Raw genomic sequence first — 21,846 nt, 5'->3', positions numbered from 1 at the left:
AGCAGCAGGGGTTACCTGGGGGCGCTGCAGGATGGCAGAGGGCGTCTTCAGGCGGAGGAGCATGCGGGGGGCACGCAGGGCCCGGGGCAGCAGCAGCAATGGCCCCGCCATGGCTCGGGGCTGGGTCCTGCCAGTGGGCCTCCTGGATTCGGTGTGGGCAGGGTCCGAGGCCTGCCAGGTTGTGCTTGCACCAGGGGAGGGCTCTGATGTGAAGGGTCTGAGGCCTGCCAGGCTGTGCTGGCACCAGGGGGTGGGTGGGATCAGGGTGTGCTAGGAGGCAGGGGCAACAGGGCATGCTTTGTCATTTGCAGTCTGCAGGAAGCACAGCCCTGTTTACCAGTGAAGCTGCATGATTTAAAAGGTCAGACTTGCGTCTGCATGGGGGACTGTAGTGTTGAACTTCTGAAAGCCTCAACAAAGCTGAGACTGTGGGCCCCAGCGGTGCGGATAAACAACTCCGCTTAACCCTTTGCTGCCGTAGTGGTGCCGTCTGAAATGGCAATGAATGTATTTACTAACAGAGGACTGTCTGCAAACGTTATTCAGAAGGCACCCTGAAGCACAGTTTCCCAAGCAGCCTTGCCGAGCCAACTACTAGAAAGGAATCAGAAAAGAAAATACTTACATGTGCAGCGCTCTCGCATTCCCCATACGCATATTTTAGTGTTCTGTTTTACAAGAAGCATTTTTATCAAGACCACCGGATTTATGTGTATCCCGCGTAGTTATCCATTTACCGTACTTGTCACATAAACTACCATCTGCTGAATAATTTGCTGATTTCGACAAAAAATGTACTAGCTCGTGTAAGTCTAAATTTACAAAAAAGCACCACATTTGTTAAGGCACTCTGCATTAAAATTGCAAAATAATTCTTCAGCAGAATGCCCGGCATCGTGCAGGATAACTTGCACTGTCTTGACGCAGAACAATGTGAAACCTTCCGCATAATCCGTCTTCTACTTCTACATAACAAAGTCTAACAATCAATGCGATTTTTTTTTATATGTGTTGGTTTCATCCAACATTATATGCTTCCATGTTTACAAGACTACAGCAGAGTATCCAATAGATGCCAGGAATGAGCTACAGCGAAACTGCACCTAACTCCAGCCTCAAAGTTGGTCCCCCCAACGCCTCCTCTCCTCCCACCTCCACCCCACGCAGAAAGATCACTGGCAGAGAAGTTTTAACGCATGGGCAAATTGGGCTCTGGCCCAGGGCCCAGCCTTTCAAGTGGCCCCCTTACAGAGCCAGTTCTGTGCTGCAGAGTCTTGCCCTGATGACTTTTACTAATTTTTAAATTCTTTTAAATACAGTTTACCTTTAATTTATTTTTAATGTAGGTGATGTGTGAGAGTCTATTATGGGTATTTTGCAGACAAATGTCATGTTTAGGTTTCATCAAACATCCATAAATATTTTTCTTTAACCAGACCCCATGTGTGAGAAATGGGAGGGGGTCTCAAAAGATTATTTGCAGTAATATTAGTGAGCTGCTGCTGTGTTACAATATTGAAAACCCACATCACTGTCCCTGAATTTTAGAAATAAACACATTTAGAATTTGGATGAGTGAGTCTATGCATTTTCAGTGACCTGGACAAAAGATCGCATAATAGAGCTGAAACCGACTCTGAAATTCAAAACTGTTCTGAACAGGGGCCCCCAAAATCCGTTTGGCCCTGGGCCCCCAAATTCCTTAAAATTTCCCTGATCACTGGGTTAACAGCCTACTTGCAGATATCCCTCTAAATGCACATCCCAGGCCTGTAACTCTGAGGGCCCCCACCCCCATCCTTTCTCCGGGCCTGGCGCGCTCTGACTGAACAGAAACAATGTAACTTGTTACTTTGTTTCTCTTCAGTCCTGGATCAGCGCAGGAGCTCAGAGCAGACTGCACATGCAGCTGATTTAGAGAGTGAGACACAAAGCTCTCTGCCGAAGAGCTGAGGGGGCCTCCTTCACCTACTGAAGACTGCCCTCCCCCGCACTCTAAAGAGAAGAGACAGACATGCATTCTTCGTCCACAAGGCTGGCTTCTTGGGAGATGAATTGTACTTAGACTCAAATATTCTCTGATGTAGCAAACCTCCGTTCCTAAAATTCAGTGAAAAGTGTCCTTGGAGTATAAAGGCAATTTGGGTGAACTTGTAACAATTCACAAACAAGGAGTTGAAAACTCAGTAGGCCTGACTTTAAAAATCTACCACTTCCAAACACATCTAAGCACACATAGACAATCTGCGCCATGTCTCTGGACTGCACGCCTAACTCTGTTAGCTCTTATTGCTGTTTCCTGTGTTTAATCCCACAAGATTATGGAGCTGTAGCTTCGAGAATTGGATGAGCACAGGGCACCAACATTGGTGGCACAGAACTACAGCACAAAGGGTCAATGCGCATTTGTGAATGCCTGTGTTTGTATGTGTAAAGAAATAACTATCAGCCTATTGGATTTAGAGATCTGGGACTTTTATTTAGTGAGCAGGATAGGTTGCACCTCTCACTGACGCTGATGTTTTCCAATATGCCAGGCAGAGAGCATCATCAACAAATGTCTGTTAGCCTTGTAGGCATTTGTGCCTATACTGGTGGATGCAATATGTATCACCCTGGTCCTATCCCAGAATTATCGGTGAGGTCCTGCAGGGCCTTGGAGTCAGCCACTCTACCTCACACTCTTCTAGATTAGGTACCTCACCTACGAAGCCTCTTTCTCTCCCATGGGGCATGCTATCTCTCCCAAAACAGAAAGACTCACTGTCAAGTCAGAGAGTCAGGGGCGAATCTAAAATATCATGTAATTGTTTAATATTAATGGAAAATAGCATGCATTGCATTCAAATATTTATTTAGGAAAATGCATGAGCATCGCTAAGGCACAAACTTACCTTCATCAATATTTGATCGAAGTTGACCAGGGCATTCCAAGACTCCACCGATGCATTTGCTGAAACAATAAATGAAAGTGATTGAGGGAGCACATTCGCAATGATGATAGGCTTCACATTGGGGCAGACCGTTGCACCCGGGCTTACTTGGCAGAAACCCTCAAACTCCCGTTGCTACTCCTCATTCCGTGGTTCGTGACGACAAAGCGAAAGAGGTTACCAGAAGGGTTCCCTGTTTATCTTCTGTAGTGTACACCTCCTGCCCCCATTGGCCCCTCAGCTTCAAAAGGTAGCTGCTGAGAGGCTAGGTTTGAGTCAATCCCATCATGTCATCGTGAGTCAAAAGGTGTGTACTGTCACTTCCACCGCCCCCGGCATTTTAGTGAGTCGGTATTTATGAAAACAGTGCGGTCACAGGAGGAGTTTAGATCGAAGGTAGTGCACTTAATTAGGGAGGGCACGAATTATATGAGGGAAGATAATGATATCTCTGACGAATAAGGCATAACCCTAGATCAGAGATGGTGAACTGGTATGTGCAAGGATACGTGGCCTATGGTGTAGTATCACGTAATAAACATCTGCAAAAGTGTGTTGTACAATCCCACCCATTTTGACATGTGTAGTTACTTTAGCAAAAAGTGCATGGACTAAAAGGGAATGGCACCAGAGTGGATATCATAATCCCATGCAGCAGGCATGCCACAAATGGTGCGTGGTAAAGATCCCTGTTATGTTTAACTTTGTAGCAGGTGTGCCACAAATAGTGCACTGCAGGCATCCTTTTATGTCTCACCTTCTTATCTCGAATCAGATGACATATAAGTGAATCTTATTTTTTAAGAGACTGTCAGGTTTCGACTGCCTCTCCCGGTTTCCAGTAGGTACAGCAGTCAAAGGTCGTGAAACTGGTTCTAAATAGACAGTATTGCATTTTAGTGGTATGAGCAGTGCCTCACTAGCAATAATAGTTTTGCATTACAGTGCAAGCTCCATTGGAGAGATGTGCAGTGAGATCTGGAAGGAATACTACCCTGGACTAGACAAGCAATATCCTGGCATGTCCTGAAACCAAGTTGCCTAAATGGTGTGGGGCGCACTTACCATGTCACAATCCCAATGTTGATGGAGCTCTCAGATGGAATTACTTCATTGTTGTAAAAGCACGGGCATTTCATCGCCTCTACGCATTGATCAAGATTCTCATTGAGAAAGGCCCCCTGTGGACAGCCGCAGCCCTCCACGGGTGGACCAGGCAGGTCGCAGAATGCATTGGGTTCCACTAGGAAGCGGCACGTGCTATTGCAAGCACTTAGGCTGTAGCTGAAGATCATGGTTTCAGGACAGGTCGGTTCTGTGCGCCCGGGAAAAATAGACACAAATGGGTTAAGAAAGTCATGCAGTGCTTGGGGAGCACACAGATAGCACTAGATGCAAAACAGGCAAGTGTACACCGTGAATAAAAAACACAAATGCGATGCCAATCAATAGTATGATTTCAAATTCACACAGAATTGGCCACTCAAGTGTCAAGTTTAATTTTATTTGATTTAGTTCTCTACTGAGAACAACACATTTTAAGCAAGACATTTGTTATAACAATAGACGTAAAAACATTCAATACACGTTTAAAAAGTTGTAAAAAATGTAAACAGGTTATGACACACAAATTCATCTGGGTGGGAATTAAAAAGCGATATCAGACTCTGCACAGATGCGCTGTTATATCTAAATTGCAATATTTTTAAGTAGCGCCTTATAGCCTAAAGCGATGTCGAGTTCGGGCATACCGACAAAACATGCTTCAGATCTTGCACTCCTCCATTGCAGAGATCCCATAAACTGGTAGCATTATCTTTATGGATCCATTTAAAAGTCAATGAATTAAAAGGGAGTATCCCAAGCCGCAATAAAATTATACATCGCCGGATTCCATGCCTTAAGGAAAAACGGATATATTGTTGAACCTGTTTATATTCAATTGATTCTGCATAGGGTTCATAATGATACAATTCAGAGTAGTGCAAAATGTCCAGTTCGAAGCTGATCCTCGGCATCAGATGTTTTATGAAAAGCTTCAATTGGGCTGGAGTCCATGATTTCAAGAGTACACTTGTGCTTTTTGATAATTTAAAAGCAATAAACAGGTTTTGGCTAAAAATATATTTTGTGGATTCGGGCTTGAATGTATCCATTTTTAGTAAACATTTTAAGATGCCTTGATCTGCATGTAAAAGATTGTAGGCCCATCTTAAAATAATGGTGATGGCTCTGGCAAAGGAGCTGAGTAGAGAAAATTCCAAACGCAGTGCTTATACAGGGTCAGCTTGTTGGACCGTAACTAATTTACGGAGAATTTCCCCATCTTTAGTTTGTTTTTGATGCCGCTGGGTAAGTGGAATATATTCCAGAGCGTACAATAAGATAGGGGAAATCTTAGAACTGTAGACCTGTAGTAAGAAAAAGAAGTGCCTTTGCCCGGAAGAGGAATATAACCATTGAAGCGCCCCCACGTGAACGTCTGCTTTACGACTCAAGTGCTGCAGGTGCGGGGAGTTTTGTAATGATTGAGTGAATATTCGCCCCAAATAAGCATATTCTTTTACAACTTCTATTGATTCTCCTCCCAATGTCCAATTGAATTTTGTGTACTAGTTCTTTCTCTGAATGGTGCTACTTTTGTTTTTGTTATATTTGGAACCAAAAACTTTTCTTTTGTATATCTTGTTAGCACAGCTAAGTTCCTTTGTAAACCGAACGGGGGTAAGATCGAGTAGTACCACGTAATCGGCATACATCATTATGTGAATTTTACATGATGAAATCTTCAGAGGGAAATTAACAACCTGCAAAAAACTGACCAGGAGGTCACTGTGGTATAATGAAAAGAGGAGGGGAGCCAGCAGGCAACCTTGCCTAAGATGGTTTGGTATGGCTTTTGGGCGAGTAAGTCCCTTTTCTTTTACCATTTGTATTTGGTACCAAGTTCCTGAGTGTAATGAAATAATTAAATGTAGAAGAGTTTCCGGAATTAACTAACTTCTGTTACCGGAATTCACTCTCCCTGGTACCACAAAAGCGCTCCAGAGAGCATAAGTACTAGGTTCATTGGGAATCTTTATTTTTGCAGTACATGAGCAGCAAGCGGCCAGACAACTTGTGTTGTTTGTATGATATAAGTAATGAATATTGTTAGGATTTTGGTGTATTATATGGTATGGTTATGCTGCCTTACTAGGTAATACACTGACAACAACTGTTTAAGGTCCAGTCACGCTCGTATGTAAAACCTTAAGCTCAATCCTGGGCACCTATCACATCAAGCGGCAAGGCCTAAGGAACCATTGTAAAGCATTTAACAGTACCAAACAATGAAAGAAAAAGGCCACATATTACAAAAGAAATCCAACACCAATTCATAAAATTAAGCTATAATTGTATGGAGTTTTAGAGTTCAAGATAGGCAAAATCTACAAACGTAAATCTTAGTTTAACTGCAAACAAGCATTGGTAATTATAAAGTTTGTAACCTTTTGAAAAGTTTGTAAGAATTGACTTTGACTACTCCAGCCCGATTTGGGTGACCAAATCCAACAGGGAGAAGGCGTGGGGGGCAATAAAGAGTATTTGAACAGTTAACTGGTCAACAAAACTTTTTTTCCAGTCTAGTTCTAAACTTTACAGCACAACTGTCTTCGATGAAGTGGTCCTGATGCTGCGGATGAAGATGAAAGATGCTCAAGGATGCTCTTGAGTTCTGTACGGTTGACAGGGGTGCCTTTGCTGTTATTCCTCGGTACATGGGTTAGGTGGGGCGACTTTGTCCACAGAGGTCCTGGTCATTCAAAGTCCTCTTTGAGACAGTAGAGGGCCACCTGAGGCTGGGTTACTGGTCTCCATCCACAGTGGTCCTTGTGATGTCCTTTTGTGGAGGCTGGTGTCCCTCTTGGGTGATCAATTTGGACTCAGATGGCAATCCCAGGTCTGGCTGACCAAGGTGCAATTTTTGGCCATCGTGGATCAATCTCTTGGGGTGAACAGCAGCAGTCAGCAGAGATTCTTCTGGAGGGGCTACTGGCTTGACGAGTTGTGCTACTTCAGCTTTGTTAGCCTTGTTGCTGTTTTCAGGGGGTCAGCCAACTGACTGTTAGAGTCACTTCGTTGGTCTGAAGCTGGCAAGCCACTTTTTCCCAAACCAGATGCAACAGGCACAGTCCTTTTTTCGCTAGCACAAGCTGCGGCAGATGCAGCCCAGCTGACAGTACAGCCTCTCTTTGTCAAGTCCAGAGGTCAGCAGAGCAGTCTTTCTTCGGTCCTCTTTCCAGTTATGGCGTGATCTAACGTTCAGGGTGCCGTGCTTATTCCTAGAAATTGTCCTGGGGTGATGAATCAGTCACTAGACAATGAGCTACCAGGTCCACTCCCTCCAGAAGATAACTTTCTGGCTATGTGTGGCATCTATCAATCCCAGAGTGCACTATTCTGCCCACTACCAAGATGTCTGAACTCTTCCTCGGATATTAGGAGCTTGGTATTCCACCCTTGCGTAAGGCTGCTTGTGGGCGACACGCCCATGGGAAAACCGGTTTGGGCACTGGTTTCCAAGCTCTGTTCCTGCCGTCAGTCTGTTTACCTGAACAAAGGGCAGCCCCTCAAGAGTGTGATCATCATTTGCCCACAAAAGGCAGTTACACCTTTGAAGATTCCCATGTGGGCCAACAGCCTAAGTGGTTGCCTGCGAAGGTGAGGTAACTCACCCTGTAGCCGGCTGCTATTTTTTCTAAGCCTGGGAGTCATTGACACGACTCTCCAGGAGAGCAGAAAGCTGTGGGGAACTCTGCGAAGTGGCAAAAAAACTCTGCGGAGTTCCACAAGCGGCAGAGTGCGGCACAAACTGCTGTTCATGCTGATCTTCCTGCTGCTCTGTTAGAAATTCTACCCACTTACCATTGTCAAGCGTGAGCAGGGAAAGAATGTCTTCGCATCGCGGAGAGGAGTTTTCTGCACTTTGTGAGCTCCGTGGAGTGCGGAGTGCAGAAAACTCAGAAAACTGAGAGAATGGAGTGGATTTCACCGCCCAGGCATAGGCACAACGCCTTTCAGGCCCTGGGCACTCTGAGTACCACATACTAGGGACTTTTAAGTAAATCAGTCTCTGTCAATTGGGGTTTGCCAATTCAACGTACAGGGGTTAGAACACTGGCACTGTGGTCTAGTTAGCTGGCCTCACTGCACAACCAGCTGCATCAGTCCAAAAATGTGGGGGTAAACATGCAAAAAAATGCCTTTCCCTACAAATATAAGCTAGCTCTGGTGTCTTAAGGCAAAGTGTGAACTGGAACAAATGCACTGAAGGCCTTCTATACTGAAGAATGCTAACAGATGCCTGACACAAATTAGAGCTGTGCGTTCCTCTTTTCCGTTAAGAACACCTTGGAAACAAGAACAGCAGCGGCCCATCCATACAAGCTGATGGGCCATGCCCCCACCTTTTTCTAGGCAAGAAGAGTGTCTGTCAAGCTGAACAGCTAGACATGCGCTAAATGCTCAGACTCCTGGCTGCCTGAGCTGAATTTTGCCAGGCTGAGGATTTCACAGCCCTGTTGGCATGACTCCACAGCTTGGAACAAGTTCCTTGAGGCCCTCCCTCTTGTGATGAGGGGGATCATCACTGATTGCCTCGGACCTGAGCGCTTCAGTTTTAAGCCGTGAAGTGCCCAGGGCTGAGTGTTAATTAGTGACACTTCGTCACAGAGTGGGGCGGGGTGGGTTCAGCAGTCTCATTGACCCCATCCTACTCTGTGATGAAGTTGGGACTGCTGCCTTTCCTCATTGGCTGGAGGGAAGGTAGCAGTCTCGAGCCTACGAGAAATCGTAAATCTGGAGATGCATGTGAATGCTACGCCACCCTAGAGGTGGTGTAGCGAGGCTCAACGAGGAGAAATGTTTTCATTTCTCCTCATTTTTTCCTCTTTCAATGCGTGCTGCATTCTACAGCACGCATTGAAAGAGGAAAAAGCCTCTTGTGATTGTTTTTGTGCAGGAAGGTGTCCCTTCCTGCACAAAAACAATCTCCCCACGACGCAGGCATCCTTGCACCATGGTGCAAGGGTGCCTGCGACGGTGCATGGCAGCAGTTTGTGCGCCTGCGCAGGGGAAGCACAGAGATGCGACATATTCTTGTATATATGTCGCATCTCTGTGCTTTCCAAACTAACGCAGCACGGCGCAGCAAAATTACTTGCTGCACCGTGCTGCGTTAGTTTGTTGTAAATCTGCCCCTTTGTTTTTGAAAAACATGTTACTTCAGACTATGTTTCACTTGCTTCCCATGAATTATGTTTGGGTCAATGTGAGAACGAGCTGCAGTCTGCCTGGCATCAGACAGATCGGTACTTCCTAACAAGTCTAGTCAAAACTCATGCCTCAAGGTTTACAAAGCTGGTTTAATCCAAGCAGCATTTTGCTTTTCACAGTAAACTTTCACCCCGCTGCACAACACGTGCTTGGTGAAATCTAATCTGTGCGTCTTGACAAGCTAGGAGCAGCGAAAAGACCCTTCTGCTGTAATGTTTAACTTAAAACCTTCGCAGCTTACTGGCCCTGCTCATCACTGAAGGTCTGGACGCAAAAACCACTATAGACAGAATAACAACTATATTTAACACAAAACAGTGTTTGAGACAAATAATTTGCTAGCAGCTGTTTTGTATGAACACAGTTTTACATCAATTAAATGACTTAATATTCACTGATTGTACATTTAAAACATATATTGCACAGATACAGAAGATGACCAGTCGGCATAGGGTGTCTACAAGGATTAACGAATGTGGGCTGCTAAAAACCATACTGTCCATCACAATGAGAATCCCCTAGGATTGTACTTGCTATCACAAGTAATGCCTCTGTTCCAAAGCTAAGCTTTGGTGCGCTTTCAAGTTCCTTACTGCGACACTTGTGTTGCTTAGCAGCATGACAAGCATCAGACACTTTTCATCCAGGATCGGGAATGCAGAAATTTCACTCACAGGATGGCTTATTGAATTCAACACTCACCACCTCAAGTCAACTCAGCACTAACGCAGCACAACTTCAGCATTAATGCAGCACCACCTCAGCATCAGTGCAGCACCAGCACAACATCACTCAACACCACCTCAGGACCAGTGCAGCAACACCTCAGCAGCAGCACAGCATCACCTCAACCTCAGTGCAGCACCATCTTACAATCAGCACAGCATCACCTCTGCATCAGTGCACCACCACCAGTGCAGCCCCTCCTCAGCACCAGCGTAGCCCCATCTCAGGAACAACTCAGCACCAATGCAACACCACTAGAGCATCAGTGCAGCACCACCTCAGCATCATCACATTACTCAGCACCACCTGAGCACCAGCTCATCACCACCACGTAACCATGACTCAACAACACCACTACATCACTCAGCACCACCATTGCATCACTCACCACCACCTAAGGCATCAGCACAGTGCCACCTCAGCATCAGCGCAGCGCCACATCACATCAGCACAGCACCATCTCAGCATAGGCACAGCACCACACCCTCATCAGTGCACCAACACCAGTACAGCACCATCTCATCTTCATCACAGCATCACCTCAGCACCAGTGTAGCACCAACTCAGTGTTACCACCACCACCTGAGCACGAGCACAGCACCACCTGAGCACCACCAAAGCATCACTCAGCATTACCTCAGTATCACTCAGCACCACCTGAGTACCACCTCTATCATGAGTTTTTTCACCACTTGATGCACAATCTACCTATCCCTCTCTATCTTCCTTCCAATCTATTCTATGCAGCTCTCATCCTTGTCTGTTCACCATGTCACATAATTCCACTACACAAATACATTACCCACCACACAAATTCACACAATTCCACAACTGACAATTCCAATTCAACCCACATAATTCCACTCCAAACCACAGACATCCAGTCCATTCCAAACCAAAACACGTGGGTAAAAGGCAGTCATTACCAGCTCCAATAGCTCTATCTCTTGTAAATGTGAGACCTATTGCATTGCAAATAGCTGTTTAGTGGGGAGCATCTTTCTAACACAACCCCCCTAGTTAAACAGTGCCTGGAGCCTATACTAGTACTCTGCATAGATGCAGTAAATAAAGGCTTCCTGGCAGTCACATAGCAATGGTCCCACTATCTAGTTAAAGAAAACTAATCATAGGGTACCACACATCCGAGGACCCTGGCATGAATGCACCAGCTGTACTCTTGAGAGCCATTGCCCCCCCATGAGCCCTTTCACCCTTCACTTCACAGACATCCACATATCCCAAGAGAGGCAATACGTGTTTAATCAAATATTGCCTCTATTGGTTTGCCATCACAGCTTCTGGTATTCATGCTTATATAAAACGAGAACCAACTCTGGCTACCCCTATTTAGGGTTTGAACATTATGTTATGACACGTACTTCACTGTATATGTTTTGTACCTTTATCTTGATCTGTAAATTACTATCCCATACTCAGGAATCTGTGAAAATACACTGATTTTCCAAAATATTTTCTTTTTACCTTCTCTACTGAAGTTGATACATTTTAACGAATTTCACTAAAGAAAGCACACACCTGTGGAGCTCATTTAACTGATTTGGGTTAAGAATTCAAACATTCGTAATTTAGAAAATCCATCATTTGAAAGGAGAGAATTTCCTTGGTATTTCTCAGGGCTACTCTTTGGCAGTCTCATATATATCACACCTGTTATTGTATCAAGGAGACCAAATAAGGATGGTCTCTTTCACTACAAGTGTGTATACTGTACCACAAATTCCTGTTCTCCATCCAAAAATCTTTAGGTCCTTCTCAGAGCAATCCTTGGCATATGTCGACAAAGCAGCACACAGGGCCTCTTCACTCTTCTCGGAGTTGCATGTGTCGTAGATACAGTTCTAGGCCAGAAAAAAGGAGTAAGAATTAAAAATTATCATTTAAACCCTGAGAAGGTGCATGTACATATCCTCCTCTTCAGAAAACCATTCTTAATTTAGCTGAAAAACACTTTGGGGAATATTTACAAGGGCTTTATCTCCGCTCTTTTGGCTTAAAAAGCCAAAAAAGCAGGGATAAAAATATCGCCTTATTCACAAGAGGGTGCTAACATGCATAAATGCATGTTAGCAGCCTTTTTCCCAACGACTCCCATTGTATCTCTAATGAGATGCAATGTGGGCGTCACTGGGCATTCCCCGGATGGACTACCTTTCAAATATCGTTGATGTTCACATCGTGATATTTACAACGCAGCCTACAGGATTAGCGCACGTTAGATTTTGGCGAAAACGCTAACGTCTGCAAAAATCCAGACTTACCTATGCTTTACATAGGGGGTGGATTATGCTGATACGACCACAGGGTCATATCAGCAAGGTTATTGCCGTTTTGCAGGGAACATTGCTGGAAAACCAGCGATGTTCCCTGCAAAAAGGAGATAACCTCGCTATCTCTGGAATTGTTATCGCCTTGGAGAAACGCGTTGTTAATAATGCACTACCAGGGCGATACATTCCAGAGATAGCCTGCGATAAAAAAGCTATCGCTAAGCAGGGCCAGCGAAAATTATCGCTGGCCAATTAAAATATGCCCCTTTGCTACTTACAGGAGGGTTATTTAAAATAATCACGGTTGGGCTTCAGTCCCTGAACACCAAGGAGAAGAGAGAACATGTACTTCCTGATGCTTTCAGGTCACACCATAGAGACCCAGCAACCTTGCAGCAGTCAGGCATGCCGACATGCCCAACAAATCACAAGGGACAGTAGTCAGATGACCGCACCCATGTTGAAAGATTTTCAGAGGTTTTTGATATGACAGGATGCAGGATGAGTGTCAGGACCAGCAGAGCAGGCGCTACAGTGATCCCCTAGCTAAAAGGAGTAAGACTGGAATCTAAGATGGCCGCCGCTGTTGGAACGCTTGAGCAGCAAGTTAGCGCTCTAGCGTTCCAGGACAATCAGTAGGATCCAGGTGTCAGCCCGGTGGAGAGGCGCACTTCACCGGAGTCGTGAGGAGAGAGAGTCGTTGTTTGTGCCACGCGTCTGAGAAGAGAATTCATCGTCAAGTTTTGAGAGGAAAACAAGTCCAAGTTTCCAGAGCACTAAGTAAGACTGTTCCGTAACTCCCCTCGGAGTATATTAGTGAGAGTTACTTGCCCACAAAACGAACTTAGCGGAGGAAGACAAACTCATGTTTTATCTCGTTATCCTAGAATAATATGTCATAAGTACCAGTACCTTTTCTGAAACGAAGTTTGTGAGGAGAATTTCAGTGACAACGAGAATAATAATTCTTATGTACCTCAGTTAAAAAATCTAGTCAGCAGTCCGAGAAGGAACCCGACTTTCAACCCACAGTGAATTGCCATTTGAACTGATATTACCTCAGGGTAGTGAATAAATAGAACAGTGCGCAGAATCAACATAGTGGGGCAGAACTCCCTCGTTAGTAGCGATAAAAGACTCCCAGGAAGCCTCTTAGGAATCCTTCCAGTTGAGCTGAAATAGGAGCAATAACACGAGGAGGAAATAAAGAAAAGAAACATGGTAGCAGTACTCAATAAGTAGAAGAAGAAGAAGTACTCCCCAACCAGAATCCAGTTAGAGGCGCCGTCAGTGGTATCTAGGGTAAGCGAGTCTGTAGAAGCAAGAAATAAAAGCCTAGTGGAGGGAGAGAGTAGGATAACTAAGAGAGATCATTTGTATTGCAGAAAAGCTACACCACAAGGCGACACCACCACCACACAACAGAAGAGGAGCATCGGTCACTAAAGTTAGGGTGGGTATAACCTAAGAAAGGTCACTTAGGGCATAGTAGAAAAGAGAGTAGAGTAGAGCGCTTAATTAACTATTATTTTTTCCTCACAGTACATCCACTTCTATCACAGCAGTGGAAGATAGGAAGAGCGACAACACTCAAGAAAGAAAAAGACGTAGTGACTGTCTCTTCTCTGTCCAATTCCCCTTTCCCCCCACCGGTTCACTTGGGCTTACTTGTATCAATCGGCGAGTGGCCCAGAGAGCTGGGAAGGGGCGTTGGGAACATTCTGCTCCCGAGCGAAACCGAAGAGCACAGAGCCTGACAATGAGTGGCTCAGGCTTATCAATTAATCACTATTTTCTTAAAACCTCTCAACCAATATTTGTAGAGCAAACACCAAAGTAATGTATATTTTCTGGGGGGTGTTTTCAGAAATTGTAGACTGCCCCATGTTGGCAGCGAGATTAGAAACGGTGCCAGAGAGTAATGTTTCACCATCATCATTTCCATATGAGGATGAGATTGTAGTACGAATTCAATTTTGCAGAAGTATTATGAAAAAATAAAGGATGGTTATAACAAGGACAAGCGCAGCTATTACCCCGAAGTCACCTATGCACCATGGATAAAACATTCAGGAGGGGGGGGGGGGGGTGTGGCTAGCGCCCACGGACAATGGCGGCTTTTCTGTAGCTCTCCCGGGAAGCGCGGTGAGGGGGGACCGCGACGAGACTCCCGGCGCCTCTTCTACACCGAGAGATCATGAATTCTGCCTTCGGAACGGTCGAGGCACGGCTGGGGTGACTTTGAGACCTCACATTTGCCTGTGGCTGTTTCTTTTCTTTGGAGAATGTTTTGAAGCGATTCCACTCGCAGCGGCCGCCATTTTGATTCAGCGCTGACGGAGCTTCGTCTCTCAACGTGAACGGAGCTTCAGGCATAGCGTTTCTCGCTTGATGGAGGTAATGGCGGATTAACCTGACTATTCCTCATTTTGATAACCTGCTGTTCGCCTCGATGTGCCCTCCTCACTTTTGGGCGAAGTTTTGGCTCTTTTTAGAGCGTTTTTTGTGCAACTTGGGGCTCCTGTTCTTTATGGCTCACCCTTTTTCTTCATATTGATATTACAATATGTGTGAGCATTCTTCTGAGGACACTCTTTTCTCCACTTCACCAGATATGGACCGCATTCTTTATCTCACTCCAATGTAACATGTTTTTATTTAAGTCATAAATATATGTGGAGTTAATACATGTAATTGTGACCGCCATTTTGTTGATGCTCCAGATTGAGCTCTATTCTTCGCAGCTTTGCAGTGTAAAAGGGTGTCTAATTGCGCTCTATGCTGATTATTGCTTCATTTACAGGTTATTTAGTCCTGGCTCTTTCAACTGTATTGACACAGTATTGATTTCTTCATGTTTTTGGATGCCACTGTCATTTTTTGCTACTGTCCATTTTTTCCCATTCTGTTGCTATTATTTTTGTTTTTGCTATTTCACCTATGGGCAGATTATATAAGGAGCTACGCAAGCCTTCTCCAACTCCTCGTAAATTTCTTCTTTAAACGGGGTCTAGGTATAGGTGCCTGGAAATGGATGTCTCCTCTGATCCCTCTGCTAATAGTTCTTCCTCTGTCCCAGCTCCGCAAACTAGCGGCGTCACTAAAGCTTCCACCAAAAGGCTAAAAAAAGACCCTCCTTCTCCTCCCAAACAAGTTTCATCAGTAACTATGGATATCATTTTGGAAGAAATTAAGGCTTTATGCCCTTTTATTGAAGACACTAAAACTACTCTTGAGGAAACCAAATCTACTCTTCAGATGCTTTCCGACAAGTGGTCAAATATTGATGGTCGTGTAACCCTTTTAGAACACCACGTAGATACTCTTGCTTCCTCTGTTGCCAGGGTTGATCCATTGTGTGTTCAAGTGTCTACACTCCCCAAACAAATTGAGAACTTGGAGAACAGAAGTAGGAGAAATAATCTTCGCATTTATGGCCTGGCCGAAAATTCAGAGGGGTCTGATGCCTTAGCATTTTTTAAAATCCTTTTTGCCGAAGATTCTCCAGCTACCAGATACTACCAATCTTAACATACAAAGGGCTCATCGTTTAGGTCCTCCTCCTACTGGATTTTCTAACACTCATGCAAAAAAGCCGCGAGGTGTTATACTCTATTTTTTTTTAATATACCGATTTACTCACCGTTTTATCTGCTGCCAGGGTACTTCCTCGACTCACTTGGTCTGGTAATCGGCTTTTCTTTTCACAGGATTATGCAAAATCCACTGCAGATCGGCGTAAAGACTTCCTTTCACTTAGACCACAGCTCCGATCTATGGGAGCGAGATATGGACTTTTTCATCCCTGCCTTTTCAAGGTGACTTTCAATAACAAGACTACTACTTATGATGATCCGCTGAAATTGAAGAGTTTTCTATATTCTCACAACGCTACCAGTATGGATACGGCTGCTTCGTCCAGTTCTTAATATTTGGTTACATTTACCTGTTTTGTATTATTGCCTGTACGCTTTGTACCTGATTGGTTTTTCATGATTGTTATGCTTACACAGTTTTCCCCATTGCTTGTTTTTCTGTTAATTATATATGTTCTTCGTATTTAATATTAATTCTTTCCTCCCTTTCGTACAGATTTCTTCCTCCATATCACCATCCACCTTCATACCCCTGGAGTCCGTTGCAGTTGTCCTCCTTCCCTGCCTTCCCTTGGGAGCTTATGACTCGTCATTGCTCTATGTGGCCTCCACACTCCTCTCCTTTTGTTTGTTCTCGACAATATGTAAGTTTATTATTCTTTCTCTTCTGTTTTATTGTTCTTTCATGTATTTTTCTTTCTTCTTTATGCTCTTTAGCTCTTTCTTTCTTCTTGATCCAGTCTTTTCATTTTTCTTCGCTCTTGCTCTTGTGTATACTACTTCTCCTTGCTTTTACTTTCTCTCTTTTTCCTCATCATGTAACTGGTTTTCACTTCGCTGTTCGTTATGACACTATTCTCCTTTATCTTTGCTGTCTCTTATTAACATATATATATGCTTTTAATATCTTTTTTTTTGTTGTTTATTTTTATGCTTCTCCATATATTGATATATTGATATGTTTCTCTAACATTGTTCAATGCCTTTGAAAATATTTTCTTGGAATGTTAGAGGTTTACATTCGCCAATTAAAAGACAGAGAGTATTATCCCATTTGGTGAAACTCAATGCAGATATAGCTTGTTTACAGGAATCACATCTATCGGCAGCTGAATCTGCCAAATTAAAAAGGGGTTGGGTAGGTGATATATATTTTTCTCCAGGTAACTGTAAACGTAATGGCGTTATGATTTTTATTTAAAAAATCTCTTCCAGTCCAGTCAATAACGCATTTTTCTGATATTTCAGGTAGATAGGTGTTAGTTAATTTTAATCTTGATAATGTTCCTATTTCAATTTTAAATGTGTACGCTCCCACATGTGGGACGCCTCTTTTTGGGCCTCTTTAGCTCCGCTAATCACTCAACATTATGTTGATAATTTCATTCTAGTAGGTGATTGCAACAAAGTTTTTGACCCTTTTTTGGATAGGCACTCAGCTAACGCTTACATCCCTCATAAATCACAACATTTTTTCACTCAACTCAATGCACAATTCAAACTTACTGATGCCTGGAGACTCTGCAACCCCACCTCACGAGAATACTCTTTCTTCTCACCCCCTCACCACACTCAATCTTGATTAGATTACTTTTTTCTCTCACATCGCCTTATTCAGTCCCTTATTTCTTCTGACATTGGCTCCATTTTAATTTCGGATCATGCTCCAGTTTCTATTACATTGGATGTATTGCAGAAGCCTACTTCCTTTAAAAAATGGCGTTTTAATAACGCTCTCCTTCTTGATGCACAATTTGTTTCTTCTTTCACATCCTTATTTCATGAATATTTTTTGTTTAATCATACAGGCGAAGTTCCATTTCCTGTAGTCTGGGATGCTTTCAAAACGTCAGCCAGGGATTTCATCATCAATTATGTTTCTCATAAACGGAAGAAAGCCCAACACGACACTAATGCTATACTTTCCAAGATTAAACATTTAGAGCACTTATATTATATTTCTAAATCAAAAGATTGCTTAAACAACCTCATTTCTGCCAAACTTCAATTTAATAAAGATTCCACATTCAACGCCTCTAATTTTCTCTTAAAGTCCAGCGCCAAGTTCTACGGTGGACAGAACAAGGCTGGTAAGTTGTTGGCTAATTATTTAAAAGTCAGGCATAATAAAGTCAACATCGAATCTGTTTATGGTCGGGATGGCTTGCTGAAACACAAAAGTGAGGACATCTTACAAGAATTCTTACTTTTTTATGAAACATTGTATTCCTCCGAAGCGTCTTCGTCTGAACAGTCCATCTCCCAATTTCTCTCCACCATTTCTTGTCCTTTTGATACTCCTCCGGACCTTCCTTCCTTAGAATCTGATCTTACTCACAGGGATCTCCTTCAGGCTCTTCACACTCTTAAACATGATAAGGCTCTGGGGCCGGATGGCTTTACTGTTGAATTCTTTTCCTGTTTTTCAAATCTGCTAATCCCCAAATTGCATTTGCTTCTCTCTCACTTTCTTCAAACTGGTTAGGCTTCTTTCTCCTTCTCCGATGCCCTTATTTGTATTATCCCGAAACCGGGTAAAGATCCACAGTATTGTAAAAATTACCGCCCTATTTCTCTAGTAAACATTGACTACAACATTTTTTCTAAAGCATTGGCACTGCGTTTAGAGTCTTTACTACCCGAGCTTTTAGGGAAAGAACAATCCGGCTTTGTTAAAGGCAGACTGTTATCAGATAAAACCAGATTATTTTTTGACATTCTCTCTAAGACTTCACATCACCCTCATTCCCTTGCAACCATAGCTTTGGATGCAGAAAAAGCTTTTGATCGAGTTGAATGGCCTTATTTGTTTAAAACTCTGAAGTGGTTTGGTTTTGGACAAAAAATTTCTTCCCTGATTTCCTTTCTTTATTCTTGTCCTAGAGCTGCTATTTCGGCAAATGGAGGCTTATCTTCCTATTTTTCATTAGGAAGAGGGGTTAGACAGGGTTGCCCACTTTCACCCTTTTTGTTTAATCTTGCCTTAGAACCCTTCCTTTTGCGAATCTGTCAGAATGATAGTATACATGGTTTTAATTTTCATGACTCTAACATTAAAATGGCAGCTTATGCTGACGATGTCCTACTATTTATATCCCACCCAGTCACCTCCCTTCCAGCATTCTTAGACGAAGTTCATTCTTTTGCTCAGGTATCGGGCTACAAACTAAATAAAGATAAATGCGAAATCTTACCACTCACTAAAGTGACTTTCAAAGATGACTTCTCAGCTTCAGGTTTTACTTGGAGCCCTAGCTTTATTAAATATCTGGGCCTTCATTTTCATTCTTCTCTTTCGGGTACGATCACTAAATCTATGGAAGAGTGTATACAAAAATTAACTACTCTTACTAGCAAATGGCATCCTCTCTACTTGTCATGGTGGGGGCGATTAGACACAATCAAAATGATGCTCTCTCCCATTGTTTTGTTCACAATATCCAACATACCACTTGCTATTCCCTTTAAATATTTCAAGAAGATTAACTCTATTCTCTCTTCCTTTTTGTGGGGGCATAAAAAATCTCGTATGTCTTTATCTAAGCTAATGCGCTCTAAGAAGGAGGGTGGGGTGAATTTTCCTAACTTTTCCTTGTATCATAAATCCTTCCCATTACATCAAGCTTCTCATTGGATTGAAGACATCTCATTAGCATCTCCTCTCTGGTTGACCTTAGAACAGTCTCTCATTTCTCCCTTTTCTTTCAAAGAGTATCTTATGTTCTCTCGTAGACCTCAGTCTATTTCAACTCCCATTCTTAGACATACCTCCAAAATCTTTTCTTGTTTACCTGATTCAACCTTTTTTGATCAACCTATTTGGCATTACACATCCATTTTAATCAACAATAAGCCAATTTTTTGGAAATCTTGGAGAACACGTGGTCTTATTTGGGTGAGGCAACTGTTCCACCATGCTCAGATCATTCCTTTTGATTTAGTCGCCACTTCTTTCAATCTTCCTCTCGCTTTTCGAACCAAATATTCATTGTTGACACACGCATTACAGCAAGCCTACGAGGTCCATCTTGCTACGCCTCCCTTATCAACTCCCACGTCATCTGATATGCCCTTGTTGAATTCTTTGCTCCCTACACATTCTAAAGCTTCAAAGATATACGCTTTCCTTCACACTTCGTCCTATCCCCGCATTAAAACCAGTACAGAAGAACATTGGGAAAAAGATTTTGAAATTCATGGCCTATTTTGTTATGGGACAAATTGTGGTTGAAAATTCGTAGATCCTCCAGAGCAGCCAATACTACTCAAACACTATTTTTTATTTATAATTGTTTATTATTTTCACCACTCACTCTCAGCACTCACTTCCCAGATACCTCTGACAAGTGTTGATCCTGCTCTTTACCAGGTGCAGATCTTTTCCACATGCTTTTTGATTGTCACCTTGTTCTTAATTTTTGGAAGCGGGTCTGGTCTCAAATTAATAAGATTTTTTCCTCCACTCACCCTTTTTCTCTATCTCATACTTTTTTAGGGAGCCTGACTCCCATCTGGGAGCATTGCACTTGTAGTGTTGGGATAATTGATTTGCTACTAGCTGTGGCATTTCAGCAAATCACCAAAAACTGGAAGGATATCCCCAAATTATCTTATAAGGCTTGGTGGTATGCTGTTTGCTACAATCATAGACTAGACACAACTTTTGTTTATCCTTTAACCTTAGCTGTTAGGCGAAGAGAATTGTGGAACCCAATTACAGTATTTTTTGACTTGAGTGCTTGTACTTCTCTGTCTTTAACCCCGATACAGCAAGAAGTTTCTAAACCTCCATGATTTCCTGTTCTCTCTAAACAAGGTATTTCTTTCTCGTTCCTTTTTTTTTTTTCTCAACTTTGCTATTGATTATATTGTGTATTTCAAATCCCTTTTTAATGCTTATTTCATACCAATTGCCAGTTTTTGCTTCTATTTACCCTTAATCTTCGATTTTTCATATTACAGCCTATGTTATTGTCATTGCTTAACTTGCTATTTACTTATTTTTGGTTACTTTTTTCTTGCTTTACATCCTAGTATGTAATATTTGAGCATTTCTTATTTCAATAAAACTTTCTGAACTGAAAAAAAAACATTCAGGGAATTGCTACTCCAATTATCTATTAACTATAATTATATAATTTACAACATGGAGGAACAGAAAAGCATATTACATATTTCGTTTTTTTCAATATCGAAATCGCCAAATTGGAATTGAAGTGCAAACCCAGCAGTGTAAAAGAGTGAGTTGATCAATCACTGTCTTCGTAGCAGCCCGTGTGGCCTGCACCAAGGGGAGTCATTGAGGATTTGTGCTTCTCTGGGCTCTGGAATGCTAACCACATTACAATTAGAGATTGCCCAGAAACAATACCCCGTTGGAACTGCTTTGGTTGCATGGGCACCCCATCTCCCTGAACTGCCTGGCATCAACTTAAAAGCACATTATATGTCTGACATGTGCAGAAAAGATTTGGTATAAGAGTGACCAACTCACAAAAACCATACCCACGAAAAACGGTGAGGGACCAAAGAGGCTTAACACTGTAGATAAATCCTCCCACACCTACACACAGCTGTATACTTAAAAGACAGGCCACTCACACACAATACTAATTATAATTAAATAACATTATGACTGTAAACTTCGCAAAAACACAGCAACAAAAGGGGTTGAAGCATAGAATGACACCCCTTCCATGAAGTAACCCACAATTAGTGAAGTGTCCCGAAGTTCTCATTTTTTAAATGAATCATTTCCCAGGAGCGTTAAAACCGTAGAGAACAGAAAACAAGATCTTTCATGTTGGGAAAAACAATCAACATTACAGTTTCTGGAGAAAAGTATTTTTGTCAGCTTTCCCCAAAAGACAGCCTTAAGCAGATTTCCCGGGAAAGATATTCCACAGTAGCAGATGAACGTAGAGTTGATTTGAGGCAAAGACAGTGCAGGCAGAAAACATGGAGAATATCAAGCATAGCGTC

General features: G+C 42.9%; 1 protein-coding gene across 1 annotated transcript in view; it reads right to left on the bottom strand.

Moving 5' to 3' along the window:
* The window catches only part of LOC146860897 (uncharacterized), a 1,545,865-nt gene that overhangs the window by 692,483 nt on the left and 831,536 nt on the right, over positions 1-21,846 (bottom strand). Inside the window, exons 15-17 of the mRNA XM_085646178.1 lie at positions 11,713-11,839; positions 3,999-4,248; positions 2,895-2,953 (exon numbers count right to left, since the gene is read on the bottom strand). Of these exons, the coding sequence (XP_085502304.1) occupies positions 2,895-2,953; positions 3,999-4,248; positions 11,713-11,839 (436 nt within the window). The remainder of the gene's footprint in view (positions 1-2,894; positions 2,954-3,998; positions 4,249-11,712; positions 11,840-21,846) is intronic.

This window comes from Triturus cristatus, chromosome 3_1 (assembly GCF_964204655.1).
Source record: "Triturus cristatus chromosome 3_1, aTriCri1.1, whole genome shotgun sequence".
NCBI lineage: Eukaryota > Metazoa > Chordata > Amphibia > Caudata > Salamandridae > Triturus > Triturus cristatus.
This window is presented reverse-complemented; position numbering and strand designations above follow the sequence as displayed.